At 32.8% G+C, this 20,189-nt stretch overlaps 2 protein-coding genes across 3 annotated transcripts in view; one reads left to right on the forward strand and one right to left on the reverse strand.

Annotated features, from left to right (window-relative positions):
• Positions 1–20,189, reverse strand: part of Galphao (G protein alpha o subunit) — a 188,922-nt gene that overhangs the window by 48,159 nt on the left and 120,574 nt on the right. The window lies entirely within an intron of this gene.
• Cyp49a1 (Cytochrome P450 49a1) overlaps positions 1–20,189 on the forward strand; it is a 77,366-nt gene that overhangs the window by 46,385 nt on the left and 10,792 nt on the right. The window contains exons 2-7 of the mRNA XM_088278329.1: positions 9,789–10,036; positions 11,998–12,244; positions 14,915–15,031; positions 15,618–15,694; positions 17,255–17,456; positions 18,799–18,961. Of these exons, the coding sequence (XP_088134455.1) occupies positions 9,814–10,036; positions 11,998–12,244; positions 14,915–15,031; positions 15,618–15,694; positions 17,255–17,456; positions 18,799–18,961 (1,029 nt within the window). The 5' untranslated portion in view covers positions 9,789–9,813. The remainder of the gene's footprint in view (positions 1–9,788; positions 10,037–11,997; positions 12,245–14,914; positions 15,032–15,617; positions 15,695–17,254; positions 17,457–18,798; positions 18,962–20,189) is intronic.

The following is a 20,189-nucleotide window of genomic DNA, read 5'->3' on the forward strand; positions in this document are numbered from 1 at the left end:
CGGTTTAATTTATAGATATTTTTAACAAACATCCCCACAAAATTTATAGAAACAAATAAAGAATCTTATTAAATAAATCTTCTTCTTCAAACCCTTTTCCTCACTCAATGGTGCATAGCGAACTGCACACATGAATGAAAGGTGATCACTCCTCCGCTTTTGTTACCTGAAGCGGAGGAACAGTCCATTTCAATTTTACCCTGGACTGGTATCAGAATTAGGTACCAGTCCAGGGTGATTGATATTGAATAACTATTAGAGTGAAAAAAACAGTTATATTTATTTGACCCTCCCCTGGGACCCGGGCCTGGAACCCGGGACCTTCAGCACAGCATGCTAACCATTACACCAGGGAGGCGGTTTAAATAAATACCAGATTTCAGTAAAATTAAAAAATAAATATGCTAAAGATTGACAAGAATGTATCAACACGGATTTACACATATTTAATAAAATCAATGCTATTTTAACACTATAATATTATGTCACTATAAAAAGAGAATTTAAATAATTAAATACAACTTAATACAAATTTTTAAATGTTCATCATCCGAATGAATATCCGTTGGAGAATAAAATACTTACACGTGACAGTGCCTACATCCTTATTTAAAAGCCAGAATAAAACCAGTGACATTAAGAAGGAAAAAAGATAATAAAAAACATTAAGATAAATGATACTTTGAAAAACTTCAATATATTTTGTTTTAAATTAAACTGGTCAATTGATACAAAACAACTACGTAAGTTCCCATGAAGTCTGGAAAATTAAAAATAGATAATAGTTTTTTTTTACGAAAATACAAAACCAAGCCTCGAATACAAATGAAGAATATAAAAAAAACATGGATAAGTTATGTGAAACCTGCATTATTAGAGATGCTTCTTTTAAGTTGAAGATAATCGCGAAGTAGTATTTGCATGCACATTTCGTTTACCATAAAGTCTACAACATTTTGAGGGTGTCCAAATACTAGTTCACAAATCTGGATTATCTAGTATTACCTATAATTATTATTATTATCTCTAATTACAGGAGTTATTTTCATATCATTTTTTTACATCTCATCAAAGATGAAGAAGAATATGGAAGTCTGGGCATTTACGGGGCTGACGACTCATCTCACCAATAGATGTCTCTAGTGAAGTTCTAGTGATTCAAGAACAATGTTTCAAAATTGGTTCATATATATAGAACTTTCAAGAATTTGAGTAGTGTGGTTGTCAATAATGGGTAAAATTGGTGAATGTTACACGTGTGTAAAGTGATTATTTAAACCAGTCTATGACGGTCGTCAGCCCTGTAAATGCCCAGACTCCCATATTCTTCTTCATCTTTGATGAGATGTCAAAAAATACCTAGCTAAAAATAGCTCAAGCGAGTAAGGTTAAAAAGGTTAAGGTCAAAGGTGCGTTCTTTCATAGTAAACTTTTTACATACGATGATCTTCTTCTTCCTGGTTCTATCCCAACCTATCGTCTTTGTAGGCTGGTGGTGTTAGCTCTCCACATCTTCGGGTTGAAGGTCCTTCTATCATATACGTCATCTAGGCCATGCCTTCGAATTATGTTATCTTTCTGTAGCGTTCATGAATTTTCTGGTCTTCCTCTCGATGTCTTTCGAGGAAGATCCATGTCAATTTTTACATACTGATGATATATATGGTCTTTTTTAGAGGTACACAAAATTAAAATTTCTCACAATAAATTGATGGTGGCACCAGCCGTGTGGCTTTAAAAGTCATTGTTTGGTGTGCTTTATGGGCAGGTGAAATCATTGGCCCATATTTTTTTAAAGACGATGCCGGCCAGAATGTAACGGTCAATGGAGAGCGCTACAAAACCATGATTACCGACTTCTTCGTACCTCAGTTGAATGGCATTGATGTGACAAAGCTGTGTTTTCAACAATATGGCGCAACATACCACACGGCGGGTGCCACCATCAATTTAGTGCGGGAAATTCAAATTTGTGTACCTCTAAAAAAACGTATATTTATAAAATTTGATCAACATAATGTACACCAAAAATAAAAATAAAAAATGGCCAGAATCACGAAACAGAACGCGAGCGTATCACAGCACAAGCGCAGCGAAGAACGCCACTTGTATATGCGGAATCACTGGGGGTCGTCCTTCGGATAATGTTTACAGTCAAGTGCGTGAATGAATACGGCTCGTTAGACGTACGTATAGTTATAAGATAATGAATAATTATTGTAGGTTTTATGCGTTGATTAGACATATAGAGATTTTCCTAATGTTCACGAAAATCAATTAGCATTAATTAACACATTAAAAAAGAGACAATTATTGGCTACCTATACTCTATTGAGTATATTTTTTCAACTGATGGTAAATAAGTGAGTTATAAAATAACCGAATTAATACCATAAATGATGCGGAAAACTCGCATGTAAAAGAAGGTGTTAATTGAAGGATAAATACAACTTCCGAAATTTGAGTAATACGATCGTCAATCATGGGTAGAATAGTGAATATTACACGTGTATTAAGTGATTACTTAAACTAACTAACTAAAAAAAAAAAAAAAAAAACACGTCGAAAGCCCAGTAAATATCAAGACATCCATTTTTTTAAATCTATGTTAGATATTAATATAAAATAATACGAAATCAAAAGAGTTTTATCACTAACCATCTCCAGTCTCGACTACAGAATTTCCTGTATTCATTGCGATGTTGTAACACGCGTGTTATAATATAATTCGGCTATTGGCTTATTCTGAACCGGTGGTGATTGCGAGCGCCGTTTCTTTTCACAATACATTTTTTGTCCGCGATATCGGAATACGCACAGTCTCGTATAGAGGGGCGTTTGTGGGGCGGATGACCATGTGGTGGGATAAGGCCGAGAGGGCTGCGGCTCCTCGGAGGCTTCGGCTTGTCAAAACCATATACGCGTCCGTCGCGTTCGCGCGTCTCATCGCTCTCAAATACAGATCAGACAAATAAATCACGCATGTACAAATCAGCCAAATTTTCACCGAAAAAAATGAAATAAATTAAGACACGAGAGTGAGTCTACGCGGCAAAGAAAACATTCGATTATATTTCGATTGATTTTTGGTTATATTTAGTGATTTTTGCCACCACAAAAAACAAAAGGAGACATTAATAAAATAAATATTTAACACCCGCAATGCAATTAATGGCTTCGGACAGGGGGAGAAAACTAAACAAATAAAAATAATTTAAAAATTAGGCTGGCGATAATGGTTAGTTCAATGGGTTCAAAACTCCTATGAAAAAACGATAAATTAATTTAAGAAATAAAAATAACAATTGGGTGGGATAACTTCAGTTTTTAACAGATATTTAAATATTGCCACAATATTAAAATTTTGACAATAATATATTAATATAATCGATAAAAGTTCTTCATTCTGTTTTTCTTTGTGGACACTAACTATTCGTATCAATCTGCCGAAAAGTGCTTGTTAAAAGTTTAAAAAGTGAACAACGGTAAGTCAAAATCATAAATTAATTGACAAATAAAATAGTTTTATAAATTTACTGTCATTATCACTCAATTCAATTTATAAAGCATATGAGTGTGCATAAAATGTATGTCGTTATTAGATAATCTCGAAGCTGGAGCAAGCCGAACAAAGTGCCTTAATGTTTTCTAAGTGCTTAAGAAATTTCACTCTCGCCATTAGCGCATTGCTACAGTTACAGCCTCCGAATCCCGCAACACATTACATACAAATCCACATAAAGCTTGGAACTGCTATCAAGCCCTACAACTTAACATATATTTTTTTAAATGTAGTATGCTTCTGTAAATTGATTCGTGAAGCCTTAACGATAGCAAAAGGTACGAGCGAAAACATTCCATAAAAAACATTAGATTACAATAATTTATATAATATGATGAATAACAATTTATAGTTTATCTACTAACATGTATATTTAAAAAATATAATAGATTTATATTATCCACTGACACTTCGTGATGGAATTGCATTTTTAATATATTATTAGATTAAAACCAATATTATTAGCTTTTCCACTTTATTAATAAAGTGGAAAAGCTAAAAATATTGGTTTTAATCTAATAATATATTAAAAAATATATATACGCGTTACTATATCTAAATAAATAAAACATTTTATTATTTTATCAATTGAAAAAATTATTGATTAAAAATACGATAAAAAAAGGTTTTATATTATGAATATTGTAGATAAAACGAATTATTAAGCAAACTAAGAAACGAAAGAATTTTTGTGATACATAGAGAATGCACATAATAATTTGAAGGTACATGATTATTAATTACAATTCAAATCACTTCTAGTAGCTTCGTGTAATCATAAATTAAACACATATTTTGGCTTATTTTAAGATAAGTAAATTTATGCCTAATACACATAATGTACTTTTAATACACGTATAGTACTTATTATATATTTAAAAATCACGACTACAAATTTAAAAGATGCATTTTGAAGTTTTTTTTCGTTTTTCGAATTCTACAGTTCCTGGCGAACATTGTAATTAACCCTAGAAATTTATCCAGGCGTGCATGTATTATTTTTAAAACTTCATTCCCATACACATAAACTTCAATTTTTGTTTTTGTCAAGCCTTTGAATATGCGGGTTTCGTGGTTACTTTGCCAATTTTGTCAAAAAATAAAATTTCGGAAAATGAGTGCGTTTAGACGCGATTAAAAACGAAATATTGTAGAAAAATAATTGCGTAAAATTAGAAAACAAAATGACCAATGTTGTTTTCATCAGAATGTCATAATGTGGAACAGTAAAACAAAGCAACCAATCCAACAGTAATTTACGATTCGTTACAGATCATAATAAACAAAATTTCACAATTCTGTAAACCAAACACTCAAAGAGGCAACAGTTTACTTGTTTCATCGAATACAGAATTTTAATATCATTATTAGTGACGTAAAGTCCAATTGATCGTCCATTATCGAACAATCGAAATGATGGTTCATTAAATTATGGTATTCCCATCTAATGTCGTCGAACAAGGAAATGGGACTGCGGACTTGACGAAATATGCCGGTAGTGCACAAGGGAGTGATTGTCTCCCGGTCGAGCGGTGCATCCTGTGTTATTACGATGACATCGTAATGCAATTGTCCGGGCATGACATCCATTGTGCATGCTGAATGTGCACTCGAAGAGCAATATACCAATTACTTTAGCTAACAATAAATTCAAAGTAGCGAATGCCCATTGAACATCCAACGTTTTAATACATCAACCAAAAAAAATATAACGAATTACACGCGCATTAAAAATATCGAAGGGATACCGAAATTTTAAACTTACCACTATTAAAACACATTTCAGACGGGTATTTTTTACGTCTGTGGACCGTTAGTGACGGGATTTGATCATTATGTACAAATAGTTGAGATCTTAACAAAGATATTGGTATATAATATTCATATAAAAACATTGGATAATTCCTTCATTTCTGCCTTTGAAATGAAGCTGGCGCAGAAGGTAAAAATAGCCTTCCCGTCCTTAAGCATCAATCAACCGAACGGGTAGAAATACCTTTCCCGTCCGAAGCGTGTTAAGTCGACTGTAGGTTGGCATTGTACGAGTAAGTCGCAATTTTGAAAATGTAAATATATAAAAAAAACATGTTACAATGTTCCGATAAAAAACTAACGTGAGACCCCATTTTTAAATCACAAGTAATTGAAGATAAGTAAAAACAAAATTGAGGAATTAAAGAATGTTTAGTGTTAAAACGGTGCAATAATTAAATGAAATATAAAAATTACAAGCATATTAAATTCATATAATACGAAAACTTTTTTGCCAAGCAATTTACTATGCAATATAGTTGACCAATAAGAAAGTTATGTAGTTGTTGTAAAAGCTTGACGAGCAATCGGTATGCCTACATTTTGAAGATTTTATACATAATGATTATTAGGCACCTGTGTTGGCAATGTACCATGACATCTTTATACGGAGACGTTCCGGTAACACTCAAACCCGACTAACTACCGGAGAAACGCGTTTGCTCAATTTACTGTACGATGTTCTTGTATAACCATTGTAGTATAAATACATACGATATTGCTAATAAACTAGCGTCTCATAGAAATAACTTTTTTTTAATATCTCACGTAGGTCACGTACATAAGATGTTGCTAATAGGCCAAATTTTCATACGTTTCCAGCTGAAATAAACTAACGTCTCTTAGAAACAACCTTACTTTTTCATGAAATATCTCACGTATGTTGCCAATTGGCTAACTTTTCATACGTTTCCAGATGGAATTTACTAGCGTCTCCTAGAAACGAATCAATTTTTGCTTGAAATATCTCACGTGGGTCAAATACACAACATGTTGCCAATTGGCTAACTTTTCACATGTTTCATGCTGGAATAAACTAACGTCTCCTAGAAACAACTTCATCTTGAAACATCTCACGTGGATCGTTCTGCAAACGTGTACTTCTTTACAGATTACGAAATAACCTTATAAATTCATTTACCTGTTTGCGATGAATGTAAAGAAACCCATTCATTGCAAAACGCATTCAGCATATAATACAGGAATTATTACGCGGTTCTTTCGAGATGTGTGTGACAAATCAATTAGACCTTCCATTTAAAGGTTCGCCTTTATTTCGCCACTCTCAAAAAGTGCGAATGTAAACGCAACACGAGAAATGAGAGTTGAGCACTTGTAGCAACAATTTGCGCGATAATATTGGTAACATCTTTTCCGAAAGATTTAATAAAGCCGGTGAATGAGTTGAAGGAAATAAAATACGGAGTAACCGATTAGATAACGTGGCATCGTATTCGCAGTTAAAAAAAGGAAAGTAACGTTTAGATTCAAATTACTACTATTCTCGAAACATCAAGATAAAAAGGTCTTTGAACATTTTCGGGCTAGGAAATCCATTGTCCGTTTTTATTTATGGTACCTATTTTTTTTATAGAAATAAATATTTGCAGAAAGGACTACATATTATAAAAATTCTTGTAAACAATAAAAAGAAGTTTTTGAGTATTAAATATGAGTGTAAATGCATAGATATTAATTACCTTTTGTGTAGTGCAATCGTTTCGAAATCAATATGACTAGTTACAAACCACAAACACGTGCAGTTGTTTATAAATCTGATTACAAAACTGTTTTCACAGGTGTCGAACCCGTTAATTAGCAGGTAATACAATAAAATAATTTAAAAACAAACTCTCGTTATGATGTACTTATTTCATATTAATCCATTATTTCCTGCCTAAGCACGAATGTTTGTAACTATTTTGAGTTCTATCTGTCAACAAGTTCTTAATCATACCAATCATAAAATAATTTCATCCGAAAATGAATCTGCAAAGTATATTGAGGCCTATGAAAGATATTTAAGGAAAAATAGAGCAATTCATATTAAACCAAAATGTCAATAAATTGGGTGAGAAGAATGTTTTCAATGCTTTCGAATTCGGTTTGCTGTGGCTAGAAAATGTATCGATAAATTAAACTACGTTTTCCATTCGATAGAAGGGTTATTTTTAAAATTTGGGTAAATATACCCTGATTCTAATATTACGTATACAAAGTCTGTGTTATATATATATATATATATATATATATATATATATATATATATATATATATATATATATATATATATATATGCACGGATGTAAGCATTGAGAATCAATATCTATCCATTTCGATTAAAATTCCACTATTGTGATATTTATCAAGCGAAATTAAAAAGCGCTTTCAAGTTCAAAGATACAACAAGAAAACAAATTTGTATTGCAAAAATACCTATTTTTATAACATCCTTTATTTCCCATCGTATCATTAATGGGATACTTTATATTTGGAGTTTATAATAAATCGCAGTTATCACCTCTTGAACGGACATCGATGCAGAAAATAGCATTGAACCGACAAAAAAGTCACTAATAGTGCCGACAAAAATGTGACCGAAGCGAAGGCGAAAACTCGACAGCAATAAGGTCAAAGCCACGCTAGCCAAGTGGGGCAAGTTATATCATAAAGCCAGCGGCTCGCTCGCTTACTTTCGCTTACATCACAGCCGGCACCTTGCCGCTTGCCGCTATGACATAATGTTGACCGCGGAGATAGACAACTCTCGGATACCAGATTTTCTGCATATCATTATAAACAAGATTATTGTTTATCTACACGTTTTATAATGTTCTTCTTCTTCTTAGCCTCAATTGGGCCCAGTTCCGCATAGGGCGCTGTATCAAATTTATGCAATGTTAAGTTGATCGCTAATTTTATAAAGGCAACGTGATTTTTTTTACTATTCGAGTAATATTAAATAAATAATATACTGAAAAAACACCTTTTTTGTCCCCCCGGGAATCGAACCCGGGACCTCCAGCATGGTAGCCTCATTAATATTTTTTGTGATTAATGTTTTAATGAATTTCATAGTTCCTCATTAATGTTTTAGTGAATTTCATAGTTCCTCATTAATATTTTAGTGAATTTCATAGTTCCTCATTAATGTTTTAGTGAATTTCATAGTTCCTCATTAATGTTTTAGTGAATTTCATAGTTCCTCAGTAATGTTTTAATGAATTTCATAGTTCCTCATTAATGTTTTAGTGAATTTCATAGTTCCTCATTAATGTTTTAGTGAATTTCATAGTTCCTCATTAATATTTTAGTGAATTTCATAGTTCCTCATTAATGTTTTAGTGAATTTCATAGTTCCTCATTAATGTTTTAGTGAATTTCATAGTTCCTCAGTAATGTTTTAATGAATTTCATAGTTCCTCATTAATGTTTTAATGAATTTCATAGTTCCTCATTAATGTTTTAATGAATTTCATAGTTTTGGATTTCAACAAATTAACGTTACTATCACAGAAAGATCCATAAGTTTGTTAATGTTTATCTTAAAAAAAAACATTTAAATCATTCTACGAGAAGGTTAGTTTCAACGTGACTGTCCCAGTAATTCGTAACACGGGTTTGTCTTCAAATATTAAAAAAAATATTCGAGCAAATAAACAATTATAGGATGGAATTAATTCTGACGATAATACGAGTATATATATTGTTTTAATTAAAAATAACAGCACGAAAACTCTCATTTGGAAATTTTCACGCTACAGATGATAATGTCATTTTGCAGTCATTTATTGCTAAAACTTTATGGAATTAAACTCAAACATTGTTTCTAACCACTTTTATTTTTCGTACTTTTCTCCAGCCGTTTTCGACAAGAACCATGTCATCTTCAGAGATGGACATGCGCATGTCCAATACATGTCCTTTCCTGAAGATGACCAGGTTCTTGTCAAAACCGGTTGGAGGAAAGTACCAAAAAACAAAGTTTGACTTTCATGTTTTAGAGTTTTTATAAAATGTGCCACAAAGTATCCGCAAAAAAACATTAAAGAAAATGTTAATTTTAAATTTTTATACCTTTTACACTTTAAATAATATTTTTTCTTTCATAGATTGACTCGGCCGTCACTTTGTGGTAAAATCTATTCATTTTTAATTTAAGTTTTACTCAGTAAATACAGTGTTTGAACATTATCAAAATGTTTTATTAATTGATTCCGCAGTTACTTTGTTGTAAAATCTATCCATTATTGATTTAAGTTTTACTTAGTTAGTATACGGAGTTTGAAAATGATGCGGAATGCATCGAAACACGTGTCACAGTAGATTTTAAGAAATAGTGGTATTATTCATTAAAACTTGAATTAATTTTTTTCTATCTATTTCGGTACTGATGTGAAATTTCAATTTGCAGCTGCCGCAGATAGCGTCCGACGAAGATGTCTAAAGGCAGCATGATTCGGATGATACGAAGGTCCACCTTCTCTTCAGCCATTCCCGTCGAGCTGCGAGGGGAAGGAGGGGTCGGCGGGGCAGGCGGGGCGGGCTACATCGCAGAGAGCGGAGACAGGGTAGACTCCGGAGTCAAGCCCTATTCCGAGATCCCGGGCCCCAGGCAGCTGCCCTTCGTGGGTAACTCGTGGCGGTTTGCGCCGTTCATAGGTAAGGCGACGCCCATAATTTTCTCGTACAAATCTAATCTTTTACTAATCTTTTCTCAATCCAAAATACATTGTTGTTGTGAACTCCCTCTATGTTGGAATGAGATTAGATATTGCGCAGTTCAAAGAGGTTTTAATACAAATTTCATCTTAATAAGAGTTACAAATGGGGAATAATAAAAAAAGTTGTTTAAACAGCTTAAGATTTAAAAAAAAAACAGGCTCGTGGTTTATCAAATAATCAAATTATAATCAAAATATATATATTCTATAATGTTATCGAAGTAATCAGCTAAAATGATTATGGCCATTGACAAATAAAATATTGTTTTAACGCGCAAAACCTGTTTCGATACCGGTAGTGTTTCGATTTCATACAAACGGCTGAACCTGTTATCTAGGCTAACACTATTAAGAGGCAAGTCTAATAAAATTATACTCGTGTTAAGTAAATAAAGAAATATTTAACCCACAATCTAGATAATTAAAAAAAAGACAAAAAAACTTGAGATAAAAGATCGTTTTTTTTTTATTAATATGTTTGAAGATGGAAGTACGAGAAAAGACAAATGTACTTTTTTTCAAATAAAAAAGGTAGATGTATGGAGTTGGAGTTGGTTTCTCAAGTTGAAGACATCTACATATATATTTTTATTTCATTGTTATGATTCGGCAGTCACTTTGTGGTAATATTTATCCATTTAAGTTTTACTTGATGAATACCACTTTTCGTGATTGATGCTATCCGCATTAATATTTATCCATTTAAGTTTTACTTGGTGAATACCACTTTTCGTGATTTTTATGCATTTTTGACGCATTCCGCATCAACAATGAAGCGGAATGCACCGAAACAAGTGATACATTAGAATTTAAGAAACATATCTATTTACCGAGTAAAACATAAATTAAAAATGAATAAAATAACCATCGGATATTAAAAAGTTCACATTAATTTATAAGGTGAAAAGAGAAAAAGTAATCACGAATACAGTTACGAAAATACTCAGTTTTAAGTTTTATTTTTATTGTAGACACGTCTTCATTGATTATCTGTTAATAGAAATACATGCCTCCAAAAGGGTAAATCACCCAACAAGTATTCGCGTGGCGATCGATCATTAGTAAACAGGAAAACGTCAGCCTGAGCGGAGAATTATCTCGTCCGTTGTTGCAATAGCAGTGGACGGCGTGTACTGTAAGTGTTACAAAACCTCCCGCTACAAGAGCGTTTAGATAAAGAAAAGAATGCAACCGAATAGCATCTGGCTAATTATTATTATGGTATTGAATGGAGAAACAAGTATCCACGCTCGCGGCTCGTATTTCGATATACTTTATTGGCGTCGAGAAACTAGGGTAGCGATAGTTTGTTGTTTGGCAAAATTGCACTAACGCGGAAATTGTGAATTCTAGTTCAGATTATCGCAATAGGCGAGGCGGGGCGAGATCAATAAACTATAGAAAAACAATATACATACATATATATATATATATATATATATATATATATATATATATATATATATATATATATATATATATATATATATATATATATATATATATATATATATATATATGTATATATGTATATATATATATATATATATATATATATATATATATATATATATATATATATATATATATATATATATATATATATATATATATATATTGTTAGAATTGGTGAATGTTACACGTATGTAAAGTGATCACTTAAACCAGCCTATGACGGTCGTCAGCCCCGTAAATGCCCAGACTTCCATATTCTTCTTCATCTTTGATGAGATGTCAAAAAAAATAATATGAAAATAACTCCTGTAATTGGAGATAATCCAGATTTTGTGAACAAGTATTTGGACACATTCAAAATGTTGCGAATTGAATAAACCATCTAGGGTTAATTTTCAAAGTAAAGAGCTGCACACAAAATGTCGATTGTTGATTTGATTTCAGGCCACTACAAGATCGACTCGCTGGACCAGGTGATGCTGGACCTCCGCAGTAGGTACGGCAAGGTGGTGCGCGTGGGGGGGCTGCTCGGCCACCCCGACCTCGTGTTCGCCTTCACGCCCGAGGGCATCGAGACGGCCTTCCGCAGGGAGGAGGCCCTCCCGCACAGGCCTTCCATGCCCTCGCTCCACCACTACAAGGGCACGCTCCGGAGGGACTTCTTCGGGGACAATGCCGGCGTCATAGGAGTGTAAGCCGCGTATAATATTAACAATTTTAAACAAGTGTCGGGTTGTGGTTCCGTGGCTAATGTCGCGGACTCTTTAGTAAGAGTTTCTCGGTTCGATCCCACTCTACCACAATTTTATACCTATTTCTAATAATGAGCCTAAGCGGCTTAATTAATAGTAATATCTATCTATTTTTAATAAAAGTGTTACTTGGTAAATACCAATATTTCTTCTCAAAGAACGTATCTAATGTGACACGTACTTTGATGCATTCCGCATCATTTGTAAACATACAATGAAACACGTGTAACATTAGATTTTAAGAAATAGTAGTATTTAACAAGTAATTAAAAATACATTACTTTCATACCGAAATATCATCCGCCTTCGTGGTGTAACAAGTATAATTTTTCTACAAAATAATATAAATTTCCGAAAAAAGTATCTTGGACAAATAAAAAGTAACCCCCAAAGCCCTCAAAGCGGAAAAGCTTTCAGCTTATGGTACATTTAGGTTTAGTCGATCACTCGACTCCGTGCAGTTCTTCCACTCGAACTAACGTGCAGTGAAGTGCTCTAGTAATCACAAGTGCCATTGGTTACTTCTCCCCAATGTTTCTCTAACGGAAAACCATCAAAGAAAGTGGAGTATATTCACAAAGCAAGCGTTTTCAAGAGGCAAGGAAACTTATACACTCGCCTTACTCTTGCCCACATTTTTTTTATTAATTTATTTATGTAGCATATTTAGTTTATATACACCAATCAAGATCCGTCACATAGCTCATTTATTTGTCTTATTTATTTATTTCAACATATTACGTACCGTAGAACGGGGCTACTTGAGCTTTGATGTGTTACTTGAGCCCAGTATAAAAAAATAGATCTGTATTTGGTCTACAATAATGAACGTATCGACATGATTCATTGTTTCCCTGACAGGTGAAACTTATGTCACGATACGTTCATTATTGTAGATCAAATACAGATTTAAATATTTTTTGTACTGGGCTCAAGTAACACATCAAAGTTCAAGTAGCCCCGTTCTACGGTACATAAGTCACATATATAATATTCCCGATGAGTAATTTCTATTTCTCATTTTGGGACATAAGATTAAGGTTAACAAGACTGAAAAACAAATGAGAAAACAAAGGGCAAAATGTCAAATATAAAGCAACAAAAGTAACAGTAAATAGGAATATAAAAAACATCAAGTAAGAAGCATGTTTAAGGGACACAAATGAGAAAATATAAGAAAACTAAAATATCTTTCCATAAGGTATTTATTCAGTTCATTCATTTTGAATCCCTGACTGGGTTCTATTTTATATGTCAGGCAGCTTGTTAATTTGATTATAGGCAATATAATGCAAGGACCTTACTCCAAACATAGTTGTGTTTTTTGATTCCACGTGTATTTAATTATGTCCTAGTATCTTATAATAATAAATTTCTCCGTTGAAAATCGGTTCGGTGTTACTGTGAGTAGTTTTAAACATTATTTGAAGCATTGTATTTATAATATCGACTTTCTTTCATTCTTATATGACTTTCTTTACACCGCTAAAACGGTGAACAGTGTACTAAAAATCGATTAGTTTGAATGATGAGCTGCATCGTCACGTAAACAAAATTTATTACAATACACACTCGGTGTTACAAGGGGTATTAAGTTCAAAATCAATAAACGCCGTTATAGATTTTATTATAAGTCAATTTTGAAGATGCTATCGCGGACCTTCTGGTGAGCGGATCTTTAGTCTGAACGGGGCCTGATCGACAGATTATCACGAGTGATTGATGACGGACGAGAAGCGTCAACGGAGAAGTGAGGGGGTGAAATTAAATTGTCAGAAAAGTGGCTCCAAGGTCCACCCTCACACTACTTGACCCGGCGTGAGATATAAAATTACTTAATGGAATTTAACGAAATTTCTAGTAACTTATCACGCGACACTTTCAATTTTAAATGACATATTGATTTTTATTGCTTTAATATTATTAAAAAAATTATAACATGTTGATCTATAAACTAGACATTTCTACTTATGAAAAATCTTATCATAGTAATGCTGTGTCTCTCTAAAAATAAAGACAGCTGTTTTGCTTGGACGACTTATACTGAATATTTATTAATTGTATATAATTGAGGATATACTACATATACTGTTTTTCTTTACGTGTTTTTTTTTCTTCAATTTCTCAAAAATAAGAGACATTTTTTTGTAGTGTAAAAATATCGTCTATTTTTTTTATTCGTAGGAAGGGTACTAAAATATTTGATTGCCAAGTATTTATGATTTTGTTGGCATTGCTTGGTGTTGCATTTTGTTATTCTAAAATCATTTTATAATATCGTAGTCATTCAGGAGAAAGTGACCAAGTGCATTTTTTTACACAAATTTGATATATTACTACTAGCTTAATATTGCCCTGCAAAAATCCCAAAGTATTTTAAACTTGGAAGTATAAGATATTGACTTGTTAAAAATGACTAACTGCATTGGTGTTTATTTTCTTGCCAAGCAAAAGTGACTTAAATGGCCCTCCTGAACATTTTAGGTTTTTTTAGTTGGTCACTTTCTCCTGTACGACTACGATATGTATTATTATATTTTGCCTAATATATAAATAAAAATATTATTATTAATAATTATAACGAATTATAACGAATTGGAAAATTATAGTCATGGAGTGCCATGGGACAACTTCAGAGCCAAAGTTCAACAAGTACTGTTGCAACCATCAACTGCAAAAAGCTTCGTTGGTCCACTAAACGAGATAGCTGATGACTTCATCGAAAGGTACATACCATTCACTGCTTTCAATTTTAATGATTTACCAAGAAAATTACCCCTTACACAATATTAAAAAATGCTCGTAAGTATTCTTGAAAGGGTACAAAGAAAACGAATATCTTTCATCACCTTAAATAAATGCAAACAATTTTTCAAAATATACACAAAGATATTATAATTCATTAAAATTTTCATTATTACAAAAAATTTCATACGAGTACTATACATTTATAAGTTGAGAAAGAATAATAATTTTCTCTCTCGACTATTATATTTATTACATTAATTGCTTCGGCAGTCACTTTGTGGTAATATCTATTCATTTTAACATGGTAAATACCACTATTTCTTAAAATCTGTTGTGACACGTGTTTCGATTCATTCCGCATCAAACGGAGATTGAAAATGATGCGGAATGCATCGAAACGTGTCACAATATATTTTAAAAAGTAGTGATATTTACCAAGTAAAACTTAAATTAAAAATATTGCTTTTATTGCATATAATAATCACATTTTATACAATCGAATCCGTTAGAAACCAAATAAAATAATAAAGCAAAGCGTACATAATAAAATGGTTTCCTTTCTAGAATAGAAGAATCCTTGGACGAAAATTGCGAGCTCCCTGATCAATTTCTGTATGAAATATATAAATGGGCACTAGAATGTAAGTTATTGCCAATTATTTACCCTAATTTAGAAACGTGGACGTACATTAATAAAGGGTTACAAAAACACACCGATTCAGGAGTCCATTTCTTTCTACTATATTTCAGAATCATGGTAACATAATAACTTGATAGTTACGAAAAATAATGTGTATTTTTTGTTCTTTAATTTTGTGGTCACCAACTTTATATAGAAAAGGGTCGGATTATTTTTTTTTCAACCTGGGGAGGGGCGGATGAAATCGACGTGCCCTACGTAAAGTGCTCTAACTACATTTTTATCAATTTTGAGATAGTTGGTGTACGTTATCAACTGACCGTTATCTAAAAATATAACAAACAAAAAATATGCTAAATAAAATACGCCTAGTTTTCAGGCGTATAATATGCTATCTATATCGAATTTTACTACTTAATTTTGACAAAGCATAAAGTTTTAAAACGATTTAATAGATTATTTTATCGTGTTTTTGAATGTATGATAATAGTTTAGGATTCCAGATAAAACCGTCAGTTAATTTTAAAAGAATACGTAGGAAAAATCTTCTAAGCTCTCTCCTGTAAAGTAACAGATTTGCAGATAGAGTACTTTACGTAGGGGCCGTCGAAATACTCGTATAAATTTGTATTTCGATTAGAATTCAGATAGTATATTAATTTATATGTTGCATCTTTATAATAGTGAACTATTTATTGTAACGTAAGAATATATATAATATAATTTATATTTACAGCTGATTAAAAGTTAAAATAATTTAAATAAATAAAGACCTTCCAATTATTCAATTATTTATATGGACAAATCGGAAATTTTTGGAAGGCCGAATGAAAATCTTTACCGGGTCGGTGACAACAGCTCTAATCCAAGGGCTTTATGTCAAATAATTTTTTCAAATGTACATTCATTTTTATGTTATAATGTAGCGTTTAGATAACGTTGAAAACGAAATAAGTGTTATAAAATCGCTACTACTACTACAATCACGCCGTTCCGCTGCAGGGGTAGGCAGAGAGGATGAAACGTCACACTCTTCTGTCCTGACATACTCCTAGCTTCCATTGCATCCATACATCAAGTCATACAGACTTTTGACACCACCAGATTTTAGGTTCTGATTGATCTGGTCGTAGGAAGGCTTTTTCGGCCGTTCTCGTTCTGTTCTCTCGTTTACATTAGCCAAATACACTTTCTTAGTTATTCTCTCGCTATCCATTCGCTCCACATATCCATACCACCTTAAAAAACTTTTCTTTATATTTTCAATTATTCCCAGTTATAAAATCACTATATTTATTTTTTTGTTGTTGAATGTTTTAAATATTGAAAGAATTAACTTTGTGGATCATATCGATATATTATTTTGAGAAATAATTCTCAAAAATATAATACTCAAAATAATATATAATATTATAACTTAATAATGATGTCGACCGGTTTCGAGGCCAACAGCTTCTTCGTAGTGACTAGTTAGTTGCGTAGTCTTGAGTAGGAAGCCGTTCGCTTCGAAACCGGATTACAAGGCGCCGGATTGTCTCTGATCTTTCGCGTTCGCTTTCAGCCATCGGCCGAGTGGCTCTGGATACCAGATTGGGGTGCTTGGAGCGCAATCTCCCGGCCAACTCCGAGGCGCAGCGCATCATCAGCGCCGTGAACACATTCTTCTGGAACGTTGCGGAAGTTGAACTGAAGTTGCCCATATGGAGGGTGTATAAGACGAAGGCCTACAAGAAGTATATTGGAGCGCTGGACGAATTCAAAGAGTAAGAGAATACCTTCAGTATATGAAATAAATCTTTAAAAAAACTTATAGAATTTAGCACTGTTTTGACAGTTATATTTTCTGCCACTAATTTAAATAGCGTTTTCATCAACATCTATAGTGTAGTAATTACCGCGTTTGGCATACTGTGGAGGATCTTGGTTCGATTTCCAGGAGGGTAAAAATAAATAAAAGTGTTTTTTCACTTATTAATTGATCAGTTAATAATACCCGGGACTGGTAACTGAAGCGTAAGACTGATTACCTTACCTTTATATAATTAGCGACCAACTTAAAACTGCATGAATTTAATTCAGTGCCCTATGCACCATTGGGTGCTGATATGGGTAAGAAAAATCTATAAAATAAGATCTTACGGGATTTTTAAATATACATCTGATCAATAAATATTTTTTATACCTTTTTTGACAACTCAACATAGATGAAGAAATATATGAGAGTCTAGGTACTTACAGCGCCTATGACATATCATAGGCTGGTTAAGAAATCACTTGTACACACGTGTAAAGTGATCACTTAATCAGCCTATGACAGGTCGTGAGCCCTGTAAATACCCAGATATCCATATTATTTTTCATCTATGTTATAAAAAAATGTAAAAAAATAACTCCTGTAAAGAGAAAAAAACCCAGATTTGTGAAGAAGTATATATTATTAAGTGGAGGGCTGATCACCTTTCCTTCGTGTGTTTACGATCAAGATAACACTGCGTTTATATTATGCAGTGCCCTATGCACCATTGGGGTGCGGATAAGGGTTCAAATATATTATATTTGGACACACTCAAAATGTTGAAATTTTTATTTATTTAATTTAAATGTGCATTTTAAGCAGACATTTAAGTATGAGAATATATCTTTATGGACCAAAAAAATTAACATGTGAAATAAAAATAAAATATTAATTACTTTACTTACTTATAACCCTTATCCGCACACAATGGTGCATAGGGCACTGCATCGAATTAACGCAGTGTTATCTTGATCATTACTTACATGAAGGCAAGGTGATCACTCTTGCGCTTCAGGAACCAGTCCAGGGTAATATTAAATAAATATTACACTAATATTTATTTTCACCCCCCCCTGGGAATCGAACCCGGGACCTACAGCACGGTAGCAAAACATGCTGACCATTACACCACGGAGGCGGACAAAATACTACACTATAAATTATGTGTGGTTATCTTGCTGTGTGTGCTATACTGTTCACGGTCTGTACAATTTATCTTAATTGCGAATCAATTAGGGTCCGTCGTCTGCAGAGACGGTGAAACTGCGTAAAATTCAACATTTTAATTGGATTCCCGTTCACGTTAACAGGTTGTGCATGCGCCACATAACGGAAGCCGTGGAGCGCCAGAAGGAGAGGGGCGCAGAGAAGCAGAGGGCGGACTCCCTCGTGGAGAGCATCCTCCGGCAGCACGGAGACCCCAAAATGGCGGCGGTGCTGGCTCTGGACCTATTTCTGGTCGGGATAGATACGGTACGCTGACTATGAATTCATCTTTAACTTTGCTAGTAGAAACTGTTCTTAATTGAGGAGAAAATACAGTAAACATAATTAAGACTTCGTATCGCTGAAAGGTCTATTTTAAACTAAAAGCATACTTGTATATTTTGAATCAGATTTTTCTATCCCAAAAGTTGATATAGAAAAAAATACGCGGAATGGAAAGAATCTATTTATATTTTTTTAAATTTATTATTATCTAATATAATTTCATTAATTGATTCGGCAGTCACTTTGTGGTAATATCTATCCATTTTAATTATTGTTTTACTCAATAAATACCACTATACAAGGTAATTACTAAGTAAATCATTATCTGAAGAATAGTGGTATTTACTAAGGAAAATATTATATAATACAGTTATTTTTTACAATTAAATACAATTTCTATACATTTCTACGCAATACAATCTTAAAATTTTAGTTGCGCTGAGCCTCTCCAAAAAAGAGACTGAGCTCCTGTTCTTGGAGAGGGAAATAAATGCATGTTTCGAATATTCCTTTGAAAATACCATCAGAACAAGAAATATTATCAGTAAATTTAATAATAAAAAACAAGATTCTCAGTAAAATAATGATTTATAATTCACACACGCATTTACCATATTTATTGGATATTTAATATAACGCCGATTTTAAGAAAAATAACAACATAAATAACAACATTTTGAGTGTGTCCAAATACTTGTTCACAAAATCTGGATTATTTCCAATTACAGGAATTATTTTCATATCATTAATATTAATGATATGAACATAAATAACACCTCAAGGGCTATTTACATTTTTATCAGTAATTTTGCATAAAAATACCCCGAATTTTGGTGATATGTTAGTGTGGCCCTAATACATACAGGTATTTAGTGTATTGAAATTTAAATTAAATATAGTAGAGTTTAAAAAAATATATCTGAATGTAAAATTTATGGTTCGAATTGAAATCCCATTTCCAATGCAATCGTATGTAAACAAATGTACATATTTAGAATTAACGAGGAGCACAAACTGTATAAACAAACGAGGTGAATGAATTCCTCAGCGTAATCCTGTTAAAAGGGTCAACTAATCACGAATGCATTTCCCCCCCGCCTTTGGATGCACATTTCAGTTCAGTTTCACTAACAGTACACAAACCCGACCCTGTTTTTATAATTCCAATTACACGATTAAAAAAAAACAGTCGTAGCAGATTTCGAATGCT

Source organism: Brachycentrus maculatus, unplaced genomic scaffold (genome assembly GCF_059751285.1).
Source record: "Brachycentrus maculatus isolate JH-2025_06_01 unplaced genomic scaffold, ASM5975128v1 h1tg000056l, whole genome shotgun sequence".
Lineage (NCBI taxonomy): Eukaryota > Metazoa > Arthropoda > Insecta > Trichoptera > Brachycentridae > Brachycentrus > Brachycentrus maculatus.